Source organism: Chrysochloris asiatica, unplaced genomic scaffold (assembly GCF_000296735.1).
Source record: "Chrysochloris asiatica unplaced genomic scaffold, ChrAsi1.0 scaffold00333, whole genome shotgun sequence".
In the NCBI taxonomy this organism is placed as follows: domain Eukaryota; kingdom Metazoa; phylum Chordata; class Mammalia; order Afrosoricida; family Chrysochloridae; genus Chrysochloris; species Chrysochloris asiatica.
This window is the reverse complement of record NW_006408851.1, coordinates 1865573-1882853: the sequence shown is the minus strand read 5'-3', so window position 1 is coordinate 1882853 and position 17281 is coordinate 1865573. Positions and strand designations below refer to the sequence as shown.

General features: G+C 44.3%; 1 protein-coding gene across 1 annotated transcript; it reads right to left on the bottom strand.

Moving 5' to 3' along the window:
* Positions 1 to 859: 859 nt before the first annotated feature.
* IER3 (immediate early response 3) lies at positions 860 to 1456 on the bottom strand. The gene is made up of 2 exons (XM_006875623.1): positions 1229 to 1456; positions 860 to 1120 (listed from the first exon to the last, which is right to left on the bottom strand). The coding sequence occupies exons 1-2, from the start codon at positions 1454 to 1456 to the stop codon at positions 860 to 862; spliced, it is 489 nt and encodes a 162-aa protein (XP_006875685.1).
* Positions 1457 to 17281: the final 15825 nt, after the last annotated feature.

Genomic DNA, 17281 nt, shown 5'->3' with positions numbered 1-17281 from the left:
CAGGGCCACGCAAGGCAGCATCCGGAGACCGGATACGGATACTATAGGACCCGTAACTCTGGGACCCTAGAACGAGCGCACTGGTTCACAGCCCCCTGTACAGGTTTTTGGCGACTGAAGGCGAGGAGAGAGTAGGGAGTCGCTTTTCCTAAAGACACACGCAAAGGACTGCTGAGAGTAAATCAAGTTTATTTATGTTCACAGAACATACCGGGCGACCCCAACAGACACCCTGAAAGCCCACCGACCCGACCGCATAGCCACCCTGCACTTTGGGGAGATGGAAGGCCACGGATCTTATCCCCAACAGTCCACCAGAGCCTCACACTGTAGGCCCCGCAGAGTTGAAATGTTGGAAGACTGAGAGTGTCGCCCCCTAAAACTACACCCCACCACCATCCTTGACTTCCTGCCTGCACGCTGTATCCAAGCGGCGGAGCATTCTCTTCTAGTTTCGCAGAGTCCTAGGCTCCCTGCCTCCACGAATGCCACAAAAGCTCAATAAATAACAAGAGATTTGTAATTCCAGCAGGGGGGCACCAATCATACCCTGCATAAGTTAAAATAAATTATTCCATACACCCCTCCATCACCTAGGGGGTATATACATAAATACATATAAATATTAATTAGGAGCAATGAGAAATAAATTAACGACCCTTGCTTTGTTTTCCCACAGGGCCTAGATCCAGAGGAGTTCTGGCCTCAGTGTCCCCCAGGCACCAGATGGCTCCTCTGCTGTAGTGTTCAGTCTGAGTTGCCTTGGGAGTCCCAGTTTGAGTGACGGCCTTGCATACCAGTTACGCCTGTCTTCTTTGGTTTTTCAGATTCATATTTTTGGTGGTGAGGACTATCTTGGTCAGAAGGCGGCGGGGTGTTGCTGGAGAAAAGTACTGAGGTCCAGAGCATAGTCGGAGGACTCCAAGGTCAGATTAAGTGACTTGGAAACTGGGGGCTCAGGGATGGGTGTGGGGGAAGTGTCAGTGGAGGCATCCTCAGGGGACAGAGGTACTGACACCCCTTCTTCGGCCATCAGGATCTGGCAGAACATGATGGCGAGTAACAAAAAGAGAAGTCTTTTGGCAGGATTTGGTTCCTCTACTGGCAGTTGGCGTCGGACCTGAGGGGAAAGAAGGAGACAGGTTAGATCACAGCCCCCTGACGTCTGGCGGTTCCCCCACAGCGTCTAGGTAGTGGGCCTGTGCCAGCCAACTTCAGCGACACTTACCATTCGGGGGTAGAGAACCTTGCGGCTGCGCTTGCGGTGCCCGCGAAAGGTGATGGGGCGTGGGGCTGGGGCCATCGCAGGCTCTGGGAGAGGATCGAAGGTGAAGATCTCGGGACCCGATTCCCGCCGGGCACCCAGGCTAGTGGTGGGGGTGGACATCGGGGCTTGCAGGACGCTCATTGTGGGCAGGGAGCTGCTTGTGGGCAGGGAGCTGCGGGAGTGACACATGTCGCGCTGAGCAGAGCAGAAGGTGGAGTGCGGACCGGCAGCCCCAGCGGAGGTAGTTAAGTCAGCGGAGAGATTGGGCGGGCCTTTCTCAACTCCTCCTACGTGGGCTCAGGGCAGTTGGCAGCCGGGGACTGGAAATTCCAACGATTGAGCAAATACGGGGGTGGAGACTCTGGCCTGAACAACCCTAGGCGCCAGAGTGTGCTGTGCGTGTTGTGTGTGAGTTGTGAGTAGGAGTGGAGAAATCCCAGCAGCTGGCACATGTCTGGACATGTGGCCGCTGGAGAGGGGCCCACAAACACGCTTTGGAGATGGCTCAGTCGCAGGCCACATCACAGGCGCCATCCCTGGGGGAGGTAGAAAGGCTTATACAAGGAAGTGGACCTGTTTTGCTATGGTACTGACCTGGTAAGGTCAAGGAGTTATAGTTGTATATGCGTATACTCACACACTTGTAGGTACACAAAGAAAGAAAGAGAGAAAGAGAAAGAAAGACAAGAACATCCTAGAAGGGAAATCATTATGAATAGAAATGAAATGTTAGTGCACAGCCCTGCCTGCTTTAGCACTTGGACACATGCACACACATTCATATATGCACACACGACACACACACCCTACTTGTACACAAGATGTCCGCACACAGCTCACACGTGCCCACCACAGACATGCAAACACACAAAGAGCAAAGGTTCAGAGATTTCACTTTACCAGAGACAGTCCACCAAAGCTACCACTTAAGTTTGTGCAGAAATACTCACACAAAGTCTGGTGTGTTGTTGTTGTTAAGTGCCATCTAGTCAATTCCACCTCATAGTGATCTGTATAGGGTTTTACAGAACAGCTGGCGGGCTCAAACCCCTGACCTTGCGGTTAGCAGTTTGGTGCTTATCTGAAGGCTTCACACCAGTCTGGTGTTGAGGACCTCAAAATGCAAAGACAAGGGGTCAACAGCCCCACAATTTGCGCTCTGGTTATATGGATCAAATAAAATGTACATGATGAACTTTTGAAACTGGGATGCATTATACAAATGTAGCAATGGTAGTAACAAGATGTCCCAGTGAATTGACACATTTTTTAACTACCTTTTATGGATTGAATTATGTCCCCTCAAAATATACGTTGTAAATCTTAACCTCTATGCCTGTGATAAAGTGCTTTGGTTGTGCTGTAGCATAAGCATTGGATTGCTAACCACAAGGTTGGCAGTTGAAACTCACCAGCAGCTCTATGAGAGAAAGATGAGGTTGTCTGCTCCTGTAAAGATGTACAATCTTGGAAACTCTACATAGGGTCACTATGAGTTGGAGCCAACTAGATGGCCGTGGATTTGATTTGGTTTTGGTTTGATGCTTGTGGTTATAATCCCATTTGGAAATAGGTTGTCTTTGTTATATTAATGAGACAGGATTAGTATAGGGTGTATCTAAGTCAATTTAAAAGATCAGAGCAGAGATGGAGCAAGATTGATGCCAAGCCACATGGAGATCTCTAAGGAACCAGGAAGCAAGTTGAAGTGACAAGAACCTTTCCCTATAGCTGAGAGAAAGAGAAAGCCTTTCCTTAAAGCCAGCAACCAGAATTTGGAGTTCTAGCCTCTGAAACTGAGAAAATAAATGTTTAATCTACCCACTTGTGGTATTTCTGTTATAGCAGCACTAGATAACTAAGATCCTGCCTTAGAGACAGCTGCTTGAGTACACGTACAACATCTTTGAGCATTTACATGTGCCAGGCACCCTTGTAAAGGTACTGTTGAGAATAGTGAGGTGAATTTCAGTACATTTGCTGCTGAGTGAAGCAGGCCAGATAAAGTTGACATCTCAGCATTAAAGGTCTTCCCTTCTTGTGTGGGGATAGGAGAACTCTCTTGAAGGTTATAAGAAAATTTAAGACTAATGTTAAGGTGGACCTAAAAGAGGTTCACTCAGAACTGGTCAGGAAATGCTTCACCCCAAAGTGGTCAAGGATTACTTCAAGAGTGCCATTTGAAAGGACCTTGAATTTGATATGACATTTGATATGGCAGGTTGTCATTTGATAGGACAGATTCAGATGTGGAAGATGGCTGTGTGAAAAAAAAAAAAAAAAAGGAATCAGAAAAGGCCTTGAGCTGGAAAAGTACAGGATGTGTTTAGGGAATTGTAATAAAAACAACCTCAGAGTAAGTTTCCTGTAAAGGAGTTGTTGCTGTTAAGTGCTGTTGAGTTGGTTCCATCTCATAGCAACCTTGTATAGAGTTTCCAAGACTTTAAATCTTTGCAGGAGTAGAAACCCTCATCTTTCCCCCTTGGAGCGACTGATGGGCTTGAGTTGCCAACCTTTTGATTCACAGTGCAGTGCTTATCCTGTGGTGCCTCTGCACTCCTGTGAAGGAGTGGTGGGAGGTAATAGTGGCAGCAAAGGAGTTGGGCAAAGTGGGGGTGAGCTTAACTGCCAGACCAGGAGTCTGGGTTTGACTCTAGATTATGGAGTTTTTGAACTAGATGCTCCTGTCAAGGAAGGCAATTCAAGTTGGGTGCTGGCTGGGATGAGGAGCATGTACTGGAGGGGGAAAGGCTAAGGCAGTGGACAGGATGCTATTTGTAGGGTTCAGATAGGTCACAGGGTCTGCAGTGGGCCATGGCAGAAGGAACGAGAGGAGATGTGGCTGTAAGAGATATTTCTAGCATAAACCTCAAAACCAAGCTAGTTACTATTGAGACAGTTTGAACCCATGTATGTCAGAATAAAACTGTGCTCCACAGGTTTTCTATGACTATAATCTTTCCGAGGTAGATTGACATATTTTTCTTCTAAGGTACCTCTGGGTGGATTTGAACCACCAAGGATCCGCTCCAGGGATTTGAAATGTACTACGTAGTATGCCTGCTGCCCAGATCCAGGCTTGTATGCTATCTTCTGTTAGAGGTTGTGTGGTACAGTCCCTGTGTACGCTATTGAAACCAGCATCCTTTCTTGTATGGAGCAGTTGCTCAACAATCGTGTTAAATGAAAATGCAGAACTATAAATGCACGTATAGTATTCACACACTGGCTTCGTCAATGCAGGTTTTTGAGATATAAGCACACTTCTTCACATACACATCTACAAAGTCCTGAGAGAAGCTGAAGGAGGTTGGGTAACACAGATTCTACTTTGTACCACATGGGGTTGCCATGGATTGAAATGGACTCAATGGCAACAGGTTAAGGAAAGTTTAGACAATTCCTATATAGATGCCAAACCAGAAATGTATGAGGACATTTTTTTTTTTTTTTCAACCAAGGAAGTTGAAACAATTGGGGATGAAACAATCAGACTGTGAATAATTATATTATTGCTGTATATACAATTGCTTCCTGGGCTTTTATGGCACTTTAATTTACACCCACGACTCTTGTCTAAATACACAAGATCCATTCCATATTACACACTTCTTCCTGACAGGTTTTAAACACACCTTCTCTATAAACAAAGACATCCTTTTCCCACACCTCCTTTCATATCTGCCATCATCCTTACATTACCACCTGAAGCACTCCCACTTACTCCCCCATCCCAAGGCAACTTGCACAGTATACAATTGTAGCATTGATATACATAGCTACTCATACATGTGATCAAACCCACATGCTCATACCAACATCAATTGCAGGAGGGGAAGTAGTGATGATGGAAGAACATTGCTTGGTGGGAAAGAGCAGGAGGTACCTAAGGACAGGAATGCATAATTTGTTTATTATGGAAAATTTCTCCAGGGCATTAGTCAGGAGAGGGGAAGGGAAAACCAAGGGGGGAAATTGGGATCTTATTTCAACACTGCCTCTCACATCTGGAATCTGAGTGTCCAGCCGGGTCTAGTTATCCTCACTGCCCTCCTGGCATAGAAAGACCTTTCTTTGTGGCTAAACCAGAGGAGACAAGGAGAAGACTCAGAACTTGGTTTGCTTTCCCGTCTTTCTCAAACAACCTATCCATTTCTGCTACCCTCAAAGACCTAGAGATCTGCTCCCACCCCTTCCTTGCCACCCAGGAAGCTACGGAAAGGTTTCAAGTGACTCATTAAGCCCTGAGGAGATTTGGGGGGTAAGGGTTGAAGGATAAGTTAAAGTCAGAATATGCCAGGAACTGAGACCAGTGGTTTGACTAGTTCCCACTGCCCCAACCCCAGAGAAACAGGGCTGAACCCTCTCCAATCTTACCCTTATCCTCCTCATTCATCTCTTTCCCATCTGCTCCAAGATTACTGTGCTCCTTCATTCCTCTCTTTTGATCTGTTATCTATGAATCTCTATTGAAACCCCTTGTTTTCTTCATAGTGTTCACCACAATAAGGAATCCTTTAATGTCCTTATTTACTTTTTGTTGTTGGTTTTCTCCCCTACAGGTCCTATTTCCAGTGCTTTGCCTGTCACATAAAAAATGCAAAACCAAATCCATTGCTCTCAATTGATTATAACTTATAGTGACCCACGTGTCACAGAGTAGAACTAGTCTATAGAGTTTTCTTGGCTGTAATTTTTTTTTTTTTTTGGTGGTATTGTATTTTTTGATGAAATTATACACAACAAAACAGATTCTGTGGAAGAACAAGGCAGATGGGAGAACAATTAGGCAGGTTTGCATGGGCTAAGTGGGACAGAGGTAAATAATGATGTATGCACAACCTTGGGCTCTGGGATACAGGGATTGAGACATGATTGGAATGGGCAAAAGGGGGGAAATAATGTTAAGATGCTTGGCTGTCTTTTGAATCTTGGTTTCCCTTGTATACCATTATAAAAGACACTTGAGGGGGAGAGGAAGAAATAGCCAGAAATATCACCATAGAAAGCTTGTAAGTCCTTCTTCTGCCTAGAACTGATTGTTGTTGTTGTTGTTATGTGTTGTGGAGTCAGTTCTGACTCATAGCGACTCTGTACAGGGTTTCTGAGGCTGTAAATCTTTATGGGAGCAGAAAGCGTCATCTTTCTCCTGCGGAACAGCTGGTAGTTTTTGAACTGCTGACACTGAGGTTAGCAGCCCAATTCGAAATGGGTGTACAACTTGCCCAGTGAAGGAGGCTTCCTTTGCTTAAGACCATAGGTAGAATCCTGAACCCCATCCAGAATCTTCTGAGGTGGGAAATTTCCACTTGAAACAACAAGCAGACCAGCCTGGAGCAACTAGAAGAACAGAAGATAATTCTTGAGAGAAAGACCGACAGGAAAAATACAAAACAATAACCACAGTCTGACTGACTACTATAAGAACAAGTAAGTTGCTTGCCCAGGAGACATCAAGGCAAGTGGTCTGGTCCCCTCAGAGCAAACCCCCTTCTAAGACTAAGACTCAATGGGAACACAGGAACAGACATGTGCTCTGAATGGTGACCACACTGGTGTCTGATAAGGGGAAGTGAGAGAAAAACAGCAATGAAGATGTGAGCTAAATCCTACCACGTTTAATAGACTCCTGTGAACCTGGGTGGAGACCTGGTTGGCCCACAGTAAGACCTGGGGACTCCTGGGCCCAGAGTCAGTGACAAAACCACAGAGGACTAGAGTGGAGAGTGAAGCGTCCAGCTGATAAGAAGAGAGGCCATATGCGCAAGAACACTCATACTTGCAGATAATACCCACTTGACCTGGCTTCAATGGCTGGATGATCAGAACTCAACTAGAAGAAGAAAGAAGAGGAAAAAAAGAGTAATTTGATACAGTTTGATGAACTTGACCTACACCTATGGATGCAGTAGCTCAAAAGAGGGAGCAAGTCTTTACAGCAAGGATCATTCCCACCCCTTCCATACACAGAGTAGACAGGGATTGGCAACTTGGACATTGGCTACCCAAAGTGGGGGGCTACAAAGGCAGGAAGTGACTGTCTTACAAGCTTTCAAGAGGGAACCTAGATTCAGAGGGCATGGAGGAAGGTAGAATCTCCAGTGAGTAGTATCCAATCTGTCTAGGTGGGGCTGGTGAAAGGAGATGGGGATAGCACTCTTGTGGTACAATGGTGAATAATTGCGATCAGGACTGATTTTGAGGGTTGGAAATGTAAAGTTAGACGTTTTGTAGTAAAAGGAGGGGAGTGGTTGACTTTGCAGTCCATGAGCAGAAGTCCCTGGAACCATCAAGGGAGAAGAGTGGAGTATGGGACCCTACCCAGAGAAACAGTGACACCAGAGATGGAGGCAGAGATGATGACATGAGAGATGGAGCGTCTGGGGACTCTAGACCCAGAGAGGGAGAGGGGCTGTGTGCTGATGACCAGGGGGCAGGCTTGCAGGGGCACCCCTTTGGTTGGTTGATGATGCATGGGGGGGATTGTAACCATGGCAATGAAACGATATACGATAGGATGAATGTAAAGCTAAATGTTCTCCCATGTAAACTATCACATAATTCACATTAAAACAAAAAACAGATTCTGGTTTAGAAATTTTGACACATGATGTTTAGTGAAATTGGTTACATTCTGCACATTGTATCAACATTCTCATTGTGTCCATTCTAGTTGTTCCTCTCCCATTAACTTTCTGTTCTTGCCCCACCGCCTTCTCATCTGTGCTTTAGTATCTGTTGTGCACTTGGTTTCGTAGATAATCTTTTTAAAGAGAGTAATACTCAAGGATGACATTCTTTACCTTTTGAGTTAACCTGCTATTTAGTTAAAAAGTGAAGTCAGGCATGATGTCTTCAGGAACTTGTCCCTCCTGATAACATGTCCAGAGTATTGAGATAAAGTCTTATTATCCTTCCTTCTAAGGAACATTCTGGCTATTACTTCTTCAAAGATAGATTTGGTTGTGCTTTTGGCAGTCCGCGGTGTTCCTGTGTTCCTTCAGTCCTCCCTTTTGATGTTATCTACTGATCTCTATGCCCATCCCTTGTTTGTTTTCTTCATGGTGCATATCATAGTAAATTAGATTTTAATATTCTTCACCAACATAATAATTCAAAGACATCAGTTCTTCTTCAGTCTTCCTAATTCATTGTCCAGTTTTTGCATGTACATGAGGTGGCTGAAAGTACCATGGCTTGAGTCAGGAGTACTTCAGTCCTCAAAATGGCATTAGGTTAGTTGTTGTTGTTATGTGCTTTGGAGTTGGTTCCAACTCATAGCGACCCTGTACAGGCTTGCCGAGGCTGTAAATCTTTATGGGAGCAGAAAGCCTCATCATTCTCCCGTGGAACAGCTAGTAGCTTTGAATTGCTGACCATGAGATTAGCAGCTCGATACGTAACCACTATGATACCAGAGCTCCTTTATTAGGTTAGTAGTTGAGGGCAAATAATTTGCACACGTAGTTGTTGTTATTGTTAAATGCCTTCAGGTCAGTTCCAACTCATAGCGGCCCTGTGTAGGATTTCTGAAGGACCTCTGGTAGCTGAGTGGGTTCGAGTTGGGCTGCTAATCACATAGTCAGCAGTTTGAAATTACCAGTAATTCCACATGAGAAAGGTGAGGTTTTCTGCTCCTGTAAAGATTTACAACCTCAGAAACCCTATACATGGTCGCTATGAGTCGGAACCAACTCCATGGCACACCACCACCACCACCACCATAGGGTTTCCGAAGAGTGGCAGGTGAGTTTGAACCTCTGCTCTTGCGGTCCAGTGCTTATCTTACAGTGCCATTAGGGGGCTTAATAAATACTCTTAAATAAATAAATGGTTTTGAGTCCATTTCCTCTGGGGAAGTAAAACTAAAGGGAAACTATCCCTGGAAGTCACCTTTTAACTTAACTCACCCCCTGAGATGTTTATATTATAAAGCTGTGTCCCTTCTCTCTTATTCCTGAAATAAGAGGTTGGGGAATGATCAACTGTGGCTCAGGGTGATCTTCTATTCAGTCAGGGAGAAGTGTGCAGGTAACTGTGGTCCTCACCTCACCTTTTTTTAAGTTCCGACATAGACTACGTCACTGCTGCTGCCCCACCTTGAGTATTGCATCAGTGCTGACCCTAGACCTAAGACAAAGGACAAAGGTAGTGACAAGGAGCAGAGGCCAGTTGGACAGGGGAAAGGGAGATGGGTATTTGGAAATAGGAACTTTTGAGAAAGAGAAGCAGGTTGGAGCTAGAATAGTTCCTAGGGATACTTACTGAATTGGAGTCAAACAATGAACACTGGGAGTTCCTAGCTGTACCGGCCATTCAGTAGACGCATAGTACAAACTTGTGGGTGGGCTTGAGATGTAGGGAAACAAACAGAGCATATTACAATTTGGTGGTGTTAGAGGAACTGGGTTTACACTCCAACTGTGCTGTTTATGTGAAATTGGGTCAGTTACTTGACTATGAACATCTGTTTCCTCGGTTAAAAAAAATGGGAAAAATAATTTTAAGGTTGTTATGAGGATTAAGAATATGAAAATATTGCTCCTAGGTAAATAGTGGGTGCTTCTTCCATCCTGGCCACTATTATTATGATGCCAAAAGTGCTGCTTTGGAGCAGCAGATGTGGGCAATAGAGAGCTAAATCCAGTAGCAGGAAGACCAGAATGAGAAAATACCTTCCCAGTACTAAGATCATCAGGAGACACTTTTTCTTTCTCTTCTTGGCTCCCTTTCATTCCAGGCAGGTTTTGTGGCTCTTTCATTTCAACAGAGAAGTAGAGACTTCTGCATTTCTAGTTCTGGTTCAGCTAATGCGAAGTGATTTTAAATAACACGTTCCCTGGTCCCCCTATACACACATTTTTGTAGGAACACTTCTTGCCAAGGGCTTGGGGCAGGGGAGGGTGGTGAGTTCTTGGCAGCAAGTTAATAAATTACTCCCAAAGATGTTCATGTGGGCCTTTGAAGGGCCAAGATTACTCCCTGGCAGTTTCCTTGACGCAAAAGGAGGGGGCCAGAGGGCCTGGAGCTGCAAGGTAAGGTCACAAAAGTAATATGGTAATCCCGCCTCCTTAGAAGCAGCTCAGTCCAGCCCAGCCCAGCTCAGGTCAGTGTTTCAGGAGGCTGCTGCGGGGCACCCAGTATCCTGTTTGACACCCTCACTGCTACACTGCCTTCTGAGGACCCCAGTGTTAGAGTGTCTCCTTCTGGTCTCAGTATCGTTCCCACCAGATTATAATTCCAGGCAGGACTTTATCCAACGGGCTCTTTTTCAGTGCCAGGACAATGCTAGAAGTGCTATGGGACAGTGAGTTAGGAGTTGGGCTGCTAAGTGAATCTGCTAGCTGCTCCACATGTGAAAGGTGAGGCAATTTGCTTCTGTAAAGATTTATTGCCTCAGAAACCCTACTCTGTCCCTCTGTCCTATAGGGTGGCTATGAGTTGGAATGGACTTCACAGCAGTGAGTTTTGGGTTAGGACTGTGCATCTCAGTAAGTATCAGTTTATCAGTTGTTGTTGATTTGACTCTGACTCATTACAACCATTGAAAACCCTATGGAGCATGGTTCTGCTCTATATGTCAGAGCAAAACTCTGCTCCATAGGGTTTTCAATGGTTGTCTTTTTAGAAGCAGATCACCAGATCTTTCTTCCGTGGTGCTCTGGGAAGAAATTCCAATATTGTGCTTAGCAAGCGAGCACATTAACCATTTATGCCACTCATAGTTATTGTTGTTGTAAAGTGCCATCCAGTCAGTTCTGACCCATAGCAACCCTGTATAGGATTTCCTAGGAGCAGCTGGTGAGCTTGAACCACCGACCTTGTAGTTCAAATGGCTTTACAGTCTGGTACATTAACCCACAGCGCCACACCAGGACTCCAGATGTTGTTGTTGTTGTTGTTGTTAAGTGCCGTCGAGTCGGTTTCGACCCATAGCGACCCTGAATAGGGTTTCCGAGGCTGTAAATCTTTACAGGAGCAGAACGCCTCATCTTTCTCCCGCGGAGCGGCTGGTAGTTTCGAACCGCTGACCTTCCGGTTCGCAGCCCGATTCGTAACCACTATGCTACCAGAGCTCCTTGATGTTGTTGTTGTTAAGTGCCGTCGAGTCGGGTCCGACCCATAGCGACCCTGTACAGGGTTTCTGAGGGTGTAAATCTTTACGGGAGTAGAAAGCCTCATCTTTCTCCCGCACAGCGGCTGGTAGTTTCGAACCGCTGACCTTAAGGTTCGCAGCCCGATTCGTAACCACTACGCTACCAGAGCTCCTTGATGTTGTTGTTAGGGGCTGTCAAAATCAGTTCCAACTTATAGTGACCCTATGTACAACAGAAGGAAATACTGCCCGGTCCTGCACCATCCTCACAATTGTTATTCTGTTTGAACCCTTTACTCTGCCATTGTGTCAATCCATTTCTTTGGGAGTCTTCCTTTTTTCACTGATGCTCAATTTGACAAAGGATGATATTCTTCTCCAGGGACAAGTCCCTCCTGAGAACATGTCTGAAGTATGAGAGATGAAGTCTCAGCATCCTCACATCTAAGGAGCATTCTGGCTGCACTTTTTCCAAGATAGATTTGTTTGTTCTTCTGGCAGTCCATGATGGCACTTTTAATATTCTTCTCTAATACCATAACTCAAATGCATTGATTCTTCTATGATCTTCTTTATTCATTGTCCAACTTTCACATGTATATATTGGTGTTGTTAAGTGCCTTTGAGTTGGTTTCAACTCATAGTAACCATGTATAGGGTTTTTGAGGCTTTTTAAATCTTCGCAGAAGCAGAAAACCTCATTTTCTCCCACAGAGTGGCTGATGGGTTTGAACAGCAGACCTTTTGTTTTGAGTCCAGTGCTTATCGTGCATGCATACAGGCAATTGAAAATTAGTCTTTTGCTCTTTCACACTTTAAAAAGGTCTTTTGCAGAAGATTTGCCTAATGCAGCATGCTGTTTGACTTCTGCTTCCATGAGTGTTGATTGTGGATACAAGCAAAACGATGTCTTTGACAACTTCAGTCTTTTCTCCTTTTATCATGATGCTGTTTATTAGTCCTGGTGTGGCACTGAGTTGTGTGCTCGACTGCAAAGTTGGTTTGAACAGCGAGGTCGGCAGTTCAAGCTCACCAGCTGCTCCTTGGAAATCCTATGCAGGGTCACCGTGGATCGGAACTGACTCAACGGCACGTAGCAACAATATTTATTAGTCCAGTTGTGAGGATTATTGTTTGCTTTATGTTGAGATGCAATCCATACTGAAGGTTATATAGTCTCTGATCTTCATCAGTAAGTATTTTAAATTTTCTTTGCTTTCAGCAAGCAAGGTTGTGTCATCTGTATATTGCAGGCTGTTAATGAGTTTTCCTCCGTTCTTGATGCCACATTCTTCTTTGTATAATCTGGTTTCTCAGATTATTTGCTCAGCATATCGATTGAATAAATATGGTGAAAGGACACAACCACTCAGGGACTACTCAATAAATATGGGTTGCTTAAAAAGGCTAGAAAGATAGTGCTCCTTATTACATTAGTATTACAGAGTTGTTCCTATAAGGAGCAGCCTGTATGTCATGATACAAAAAATCCAAACTTGTTTGCCGTTGAATTGACTCTGACTCATAGTGACTATAGGATAGAGTAGGAGTACCCATAGAGTGTCCAAGGCTGTGATCTTTATGGAAGGATCCTTGATGGTGCTGTGGTTAAGTGCTCTACTACTAACCAAAAGTTGTCACTTTGAACCCACCAATTGCTTCATGGAAGGAAGATGGGGCAGTCTGCTTCTGTAAAGATTACAGCAACCTTAGAAACCCTACAGGGAAGTTTGGTGTGGTGCTGTGGGCTAATGCGTCAGATTGCAAAGTCGTTTGAACGTCAGTGGTTCAGGTTCATCATCTACTCCTTGGAAACCCTATACAGGGTCCCTATGTGTCGGAATCAACTTGATGGCATTTAATAGCAATAAAGGGTGACTCATAAGTCAGAATCAATGTTGTGTTGTTTTTTTTTTTGAGATGGGGAAGTGGGAATGTTTAATCTTTACAGAAGTGTTTAATCTTTATATCTTTTTCTGGGGAGTCACTGATGGGTTCGAACCTCCGACCTCTCAGTTAGCAGCTGAGTACTTAACCCCTTCTCTTCACTGTGTTATTGTGGTTAAGTGCCATCAAGTCAATTCCGACTCATAACAACCCTGTACAGGGTTCCTGAGGAGCAGCTGGTGGATTTGAACTACTGACCTTGTGGTTCTCAGTCCAGTGCTGATCCTACAGTGCTGTACCAGTAGTCCTCACTATGGTGGTGGTGGATAGTGGTGATGTGTCATGGAGTTGGAACTGGCTTATAGCGACCCTGTACAGGGTTTCCGAGACTATAAATCTTTATGGGAGCAGAAAGCCTCATCTTTCTCCCACGGAACAGCTGGTAGTTTCGAATTGTTGACCTAAAGGTTCGCAGCCTGATTCGCAACCACTATGCTACCAGAGCTCCTGTGTCAGGCACTGAAGAAAATGATTGAGATTTGAGTCAAACCATCATTATAGGGGAAACAAAAGTACAACAAAGAAATTATTTTTCTTTGTGTCTGGACTTTTCAGACACCCTGTATTTACTGTATGAATTGATCTATAAAGTAAAAGACTTAGATTATAGGTTTTCTAATGTTTCTCCCTGCTCTGAAGTCCCATGATTCAGCAGAGTCTCCCTTGTGTCCCCTAAAGCTAGATATGTCTTCTTCCCACTTACAAAGCAGCTTCCACAGGCCCTTTTCTTTTAAGGTTGGGAAGGGCCTGGTTCCTCCCAGAGGCCTCTCCCAAGCGGAGGCGGTGGGCTCGGCACCTAGCCTACAGCTTCACTGGCCCTTGGGATCGCGTGTGAGGGCTGCAGCTTGATCTGTGGCCAGGGGGTGGGCCCTGAGGTGGTTTTCTGGGAAAGGTAGATGCCCTGTATGACTCAGAACCAAGTTAGGGAAAAAACAAGCTCACTCAATTGCTGGCACTCTCCCGCTGGCCTGGGTTTGACCATGAGCTCATGAAACAGGAAGCTAGGCTGGGCAGACAGTAGCTCTGCTTTCCCTCAAGTTTTCTCTCCAGGCTTCACAGATTCCCTGGAGGGTCTGGGCTTCATGCCACCGTCATACTGGCTCCTGGGCAAACTCTGGTCATCTGTGATACTCTCTCTTCCCGGACGATTGGTCTGTTGTTTCCCCAGGTTGGAAATCCCACCCAACAGAGAAGGGGAATTGGTTACAAAGAGAAACTGAAAATACAAAGGGGCTTGAAAATTTTCCTGGAAAAATTCCATTATCTTTTAAATCCATTGTTCCACAAACTGTTTGAATCTCCCTCATATTCATGTGTCCTAGGGCTCCACTGGGAGTTCTGGTGTGCACTGGACTGCAAGGTTGGTTTGAACCATAAGGTTGGCAGTTCAAGCTCATCAGCCACTCCTTAGAAACCCTATATGGGGTTGCTATAAGTTAGAATAGACTCGACGGCACTTAACAACAACATCAGGGTCCCACTGAGCTCTGCCACCATGGACCATGACCAAAAGTTTTGCTTCTGTAACTGCTATTAGCTCTGAATACGACAAAGCTCTGAATCAGATGTTGTTGTTTAGTGCTGTCGAGTTGGTTCTGACCCACAGCAACCCTATATGGGGTTTCTGAGGCTGTAAATCTTTACGGGAGCAGAAAGCCTTATCTTTCTCCTGCGGAAGAGCTGGTAGTTTTGAACTGCTGACCTTGAGGTTAGCAGCCCGATTTGTAACCACTAAGCTACCAGAGCTCCTGAATCAGTTAAGTGGTGCTAACTCTTGCATCCAGAATTAAGGAGTTGTGGGATCAACTCAATGGCAACAGCAGTTCTGTTTTTGTTGTTGTCTGTGTTTAACATAGCTAGGACTCCTCAGTTCAGGAAAGAAGCAGAGGCCTAAATTACTGGGTGGCTGAACTACCTACCCTAAAGGCAGCTCTAGCCCAGTTGGGAAGGGAAGGCCTTACCTAGCATTTTTGGTATGCAGAACAGTCTGTTACCAGAAGGCACATTTTATTTTAGTAGAATAATGGCAGTGCTGGGTCATGAAGAACTTTCCTAATGCTTCTTCTTTCAGTCTATCTTCTATACCACACTTAAGGTTTAGTTCCTGTTTTCATGACATCAGTGGCTCCAGACTCCCTAATGTGGCCTCCAATCCAAATCCAGCCAAGCTCACAGACTTTCTCAGTACCCCTGTTATTTCCCTGGCACCCTAAGATAGGATACACAATGTCTAATTTTGTACTTTTTCCTACACATGTCAGACTCTTACCTGGTCGGCCCTTGACAATTCTACCTTTGCCTTCCTGCTGGTAAAAACTCCTACCCTTTGGCTTCCACAAGCAGAATGAGTCCATCTGCTATCTCCAAAAATCTCCTGAGGCATCAAATACACTATATGATAGTCATTTGCTACTTATGTTTCTGGTTGTCTGGAAGTATCTGTGATCTTGTGATGCAGTTACTTTGAGGCCAAGGACTTTTTGACAAGACCTAAAAATAATTATTAAACTATCAGCAGTTTTTAAAAAATGTGTAAACAAATGTGTAAATCAGATATTCTTAACCCATCTCTGTGGGTTGAGTTCAGCCTATCTCCAACTCTCTACCCTTTCACATAGAATTTGGTAGTCCTTGGTGACATTATATATTTTTAAAGTTAGTTTTATAGACATACAATTCACATATAGTAAAATCCATCCTTCTCAGGAATACCATTTGAGGAACTTTGACAAATGAATATGGTTTGTAAATACCACCATGGTATAGAACACTTCTGTCACCCCCTAAAAATTTCTTCATGGCTCTTTGTAGTTATCCCCAGTCTCTGGCAACCACTGATCTGATTTCTGTCCCTATAGTTTTGTCTATTCTAGAATGCCATATAAATGGAACCCTTGTAGACACTCTTGTGTCTCTCTTTGTTTGCCTTGTTCTTGCATGAATTACATTTTTTTCTTTTGATTTTGAAAGAAAATATTCCATTGTATAAATATACTGTTGTTGTTTTAAGGAGCCCTGGTAGACAGTGGTTAAAGCACTTGGTGGTAAAACAAGAGGTCAGTGGCTTTAAACCCACCAGCTTCACTATGAGTCAGAATCAACTCCATAGCAAATTTTTTTATTTTTAATTTTTGGTAGTTGTTTTGTACTGCTGAATCAATTCTGACTCATAGCGACCCTATAGTCGAACTGCCCTATAGTATATTATGTTGTTATTAAGTGCTGTCAAGTTGATTTTGACTCATAGCAACCCTGTGCAGTGTTTCTAAGGAGCAGCTAGTGGGTTTGAAATGCTGACCTTGTGGTTCACAGTCCGGTGCTTATCCAACAACACCACACCAAGAGTCCATGTAATGGTATATTGTTTGTTGTTGTTGTTAACTGCTGTGGACTCAGTTCTGACTCAGTGAATTGGTGGCTATAATATTAACAGGAGCTGATCGTCAGGTCTTTTTCCTACAGAGTGGATGATGGGTTTGAACTGCTGACTTTTCTGTTAGCAGCCAAATGTTTAACCATTTGTTTAACCAAATGTTTAACCAGCACTCCTTCTAAATACACTGTTGTTGTTGTTAAGTGCTGTCAAGTCTGTTTTAACTCATAGAGACCCTGTATTGGGTTTCTGAGGAATTACTGGGACTTTTGAACCTCCAACCTTGCCATTAGCAGTCTAGTGGGTATCCTACAGTGCCACACCAGGGCACTACAGTTGGTTTATTCATTAACGCATTGTGTTTTTTAATTTTTCATTTTAGATGCTATGAATATTCATACACAACTCCTTTTGTGGCTACCATATGTTCCCATTTTTCTTGAATTAATACATAAGAGTAGGATGTTATTATCTGCTGTTGAGTTGGCCCTCAACTCATGGCAACCCCAAGTGTTACAGAATAGAACTGCTCCATAGATTTTCCTTGGTTGTAATTTTTTTTCTTTTAGTTTGAATTGAGTGAAGGTTTTCAGAGCAG

What these genes read in the sequence shown, in the direction of transcription:
- IER3 (XM_006875623.1), bottom strand. Translation starts at nt 1,456, where the DNA reads ATGTGTCACTCCCGCAGCTCCCTGCCCACAAGCAGCTCCCTGCCCACA. An exon ending in AGGTTCTCTACCCCCGAATG is followed by an intron (nt 1,121 to 1,228) that starts GTAAGTGTCGCT and finishes CTTTCCCCTCAG; the next exon opens with GTCCGACGCCAACTGCCAGT.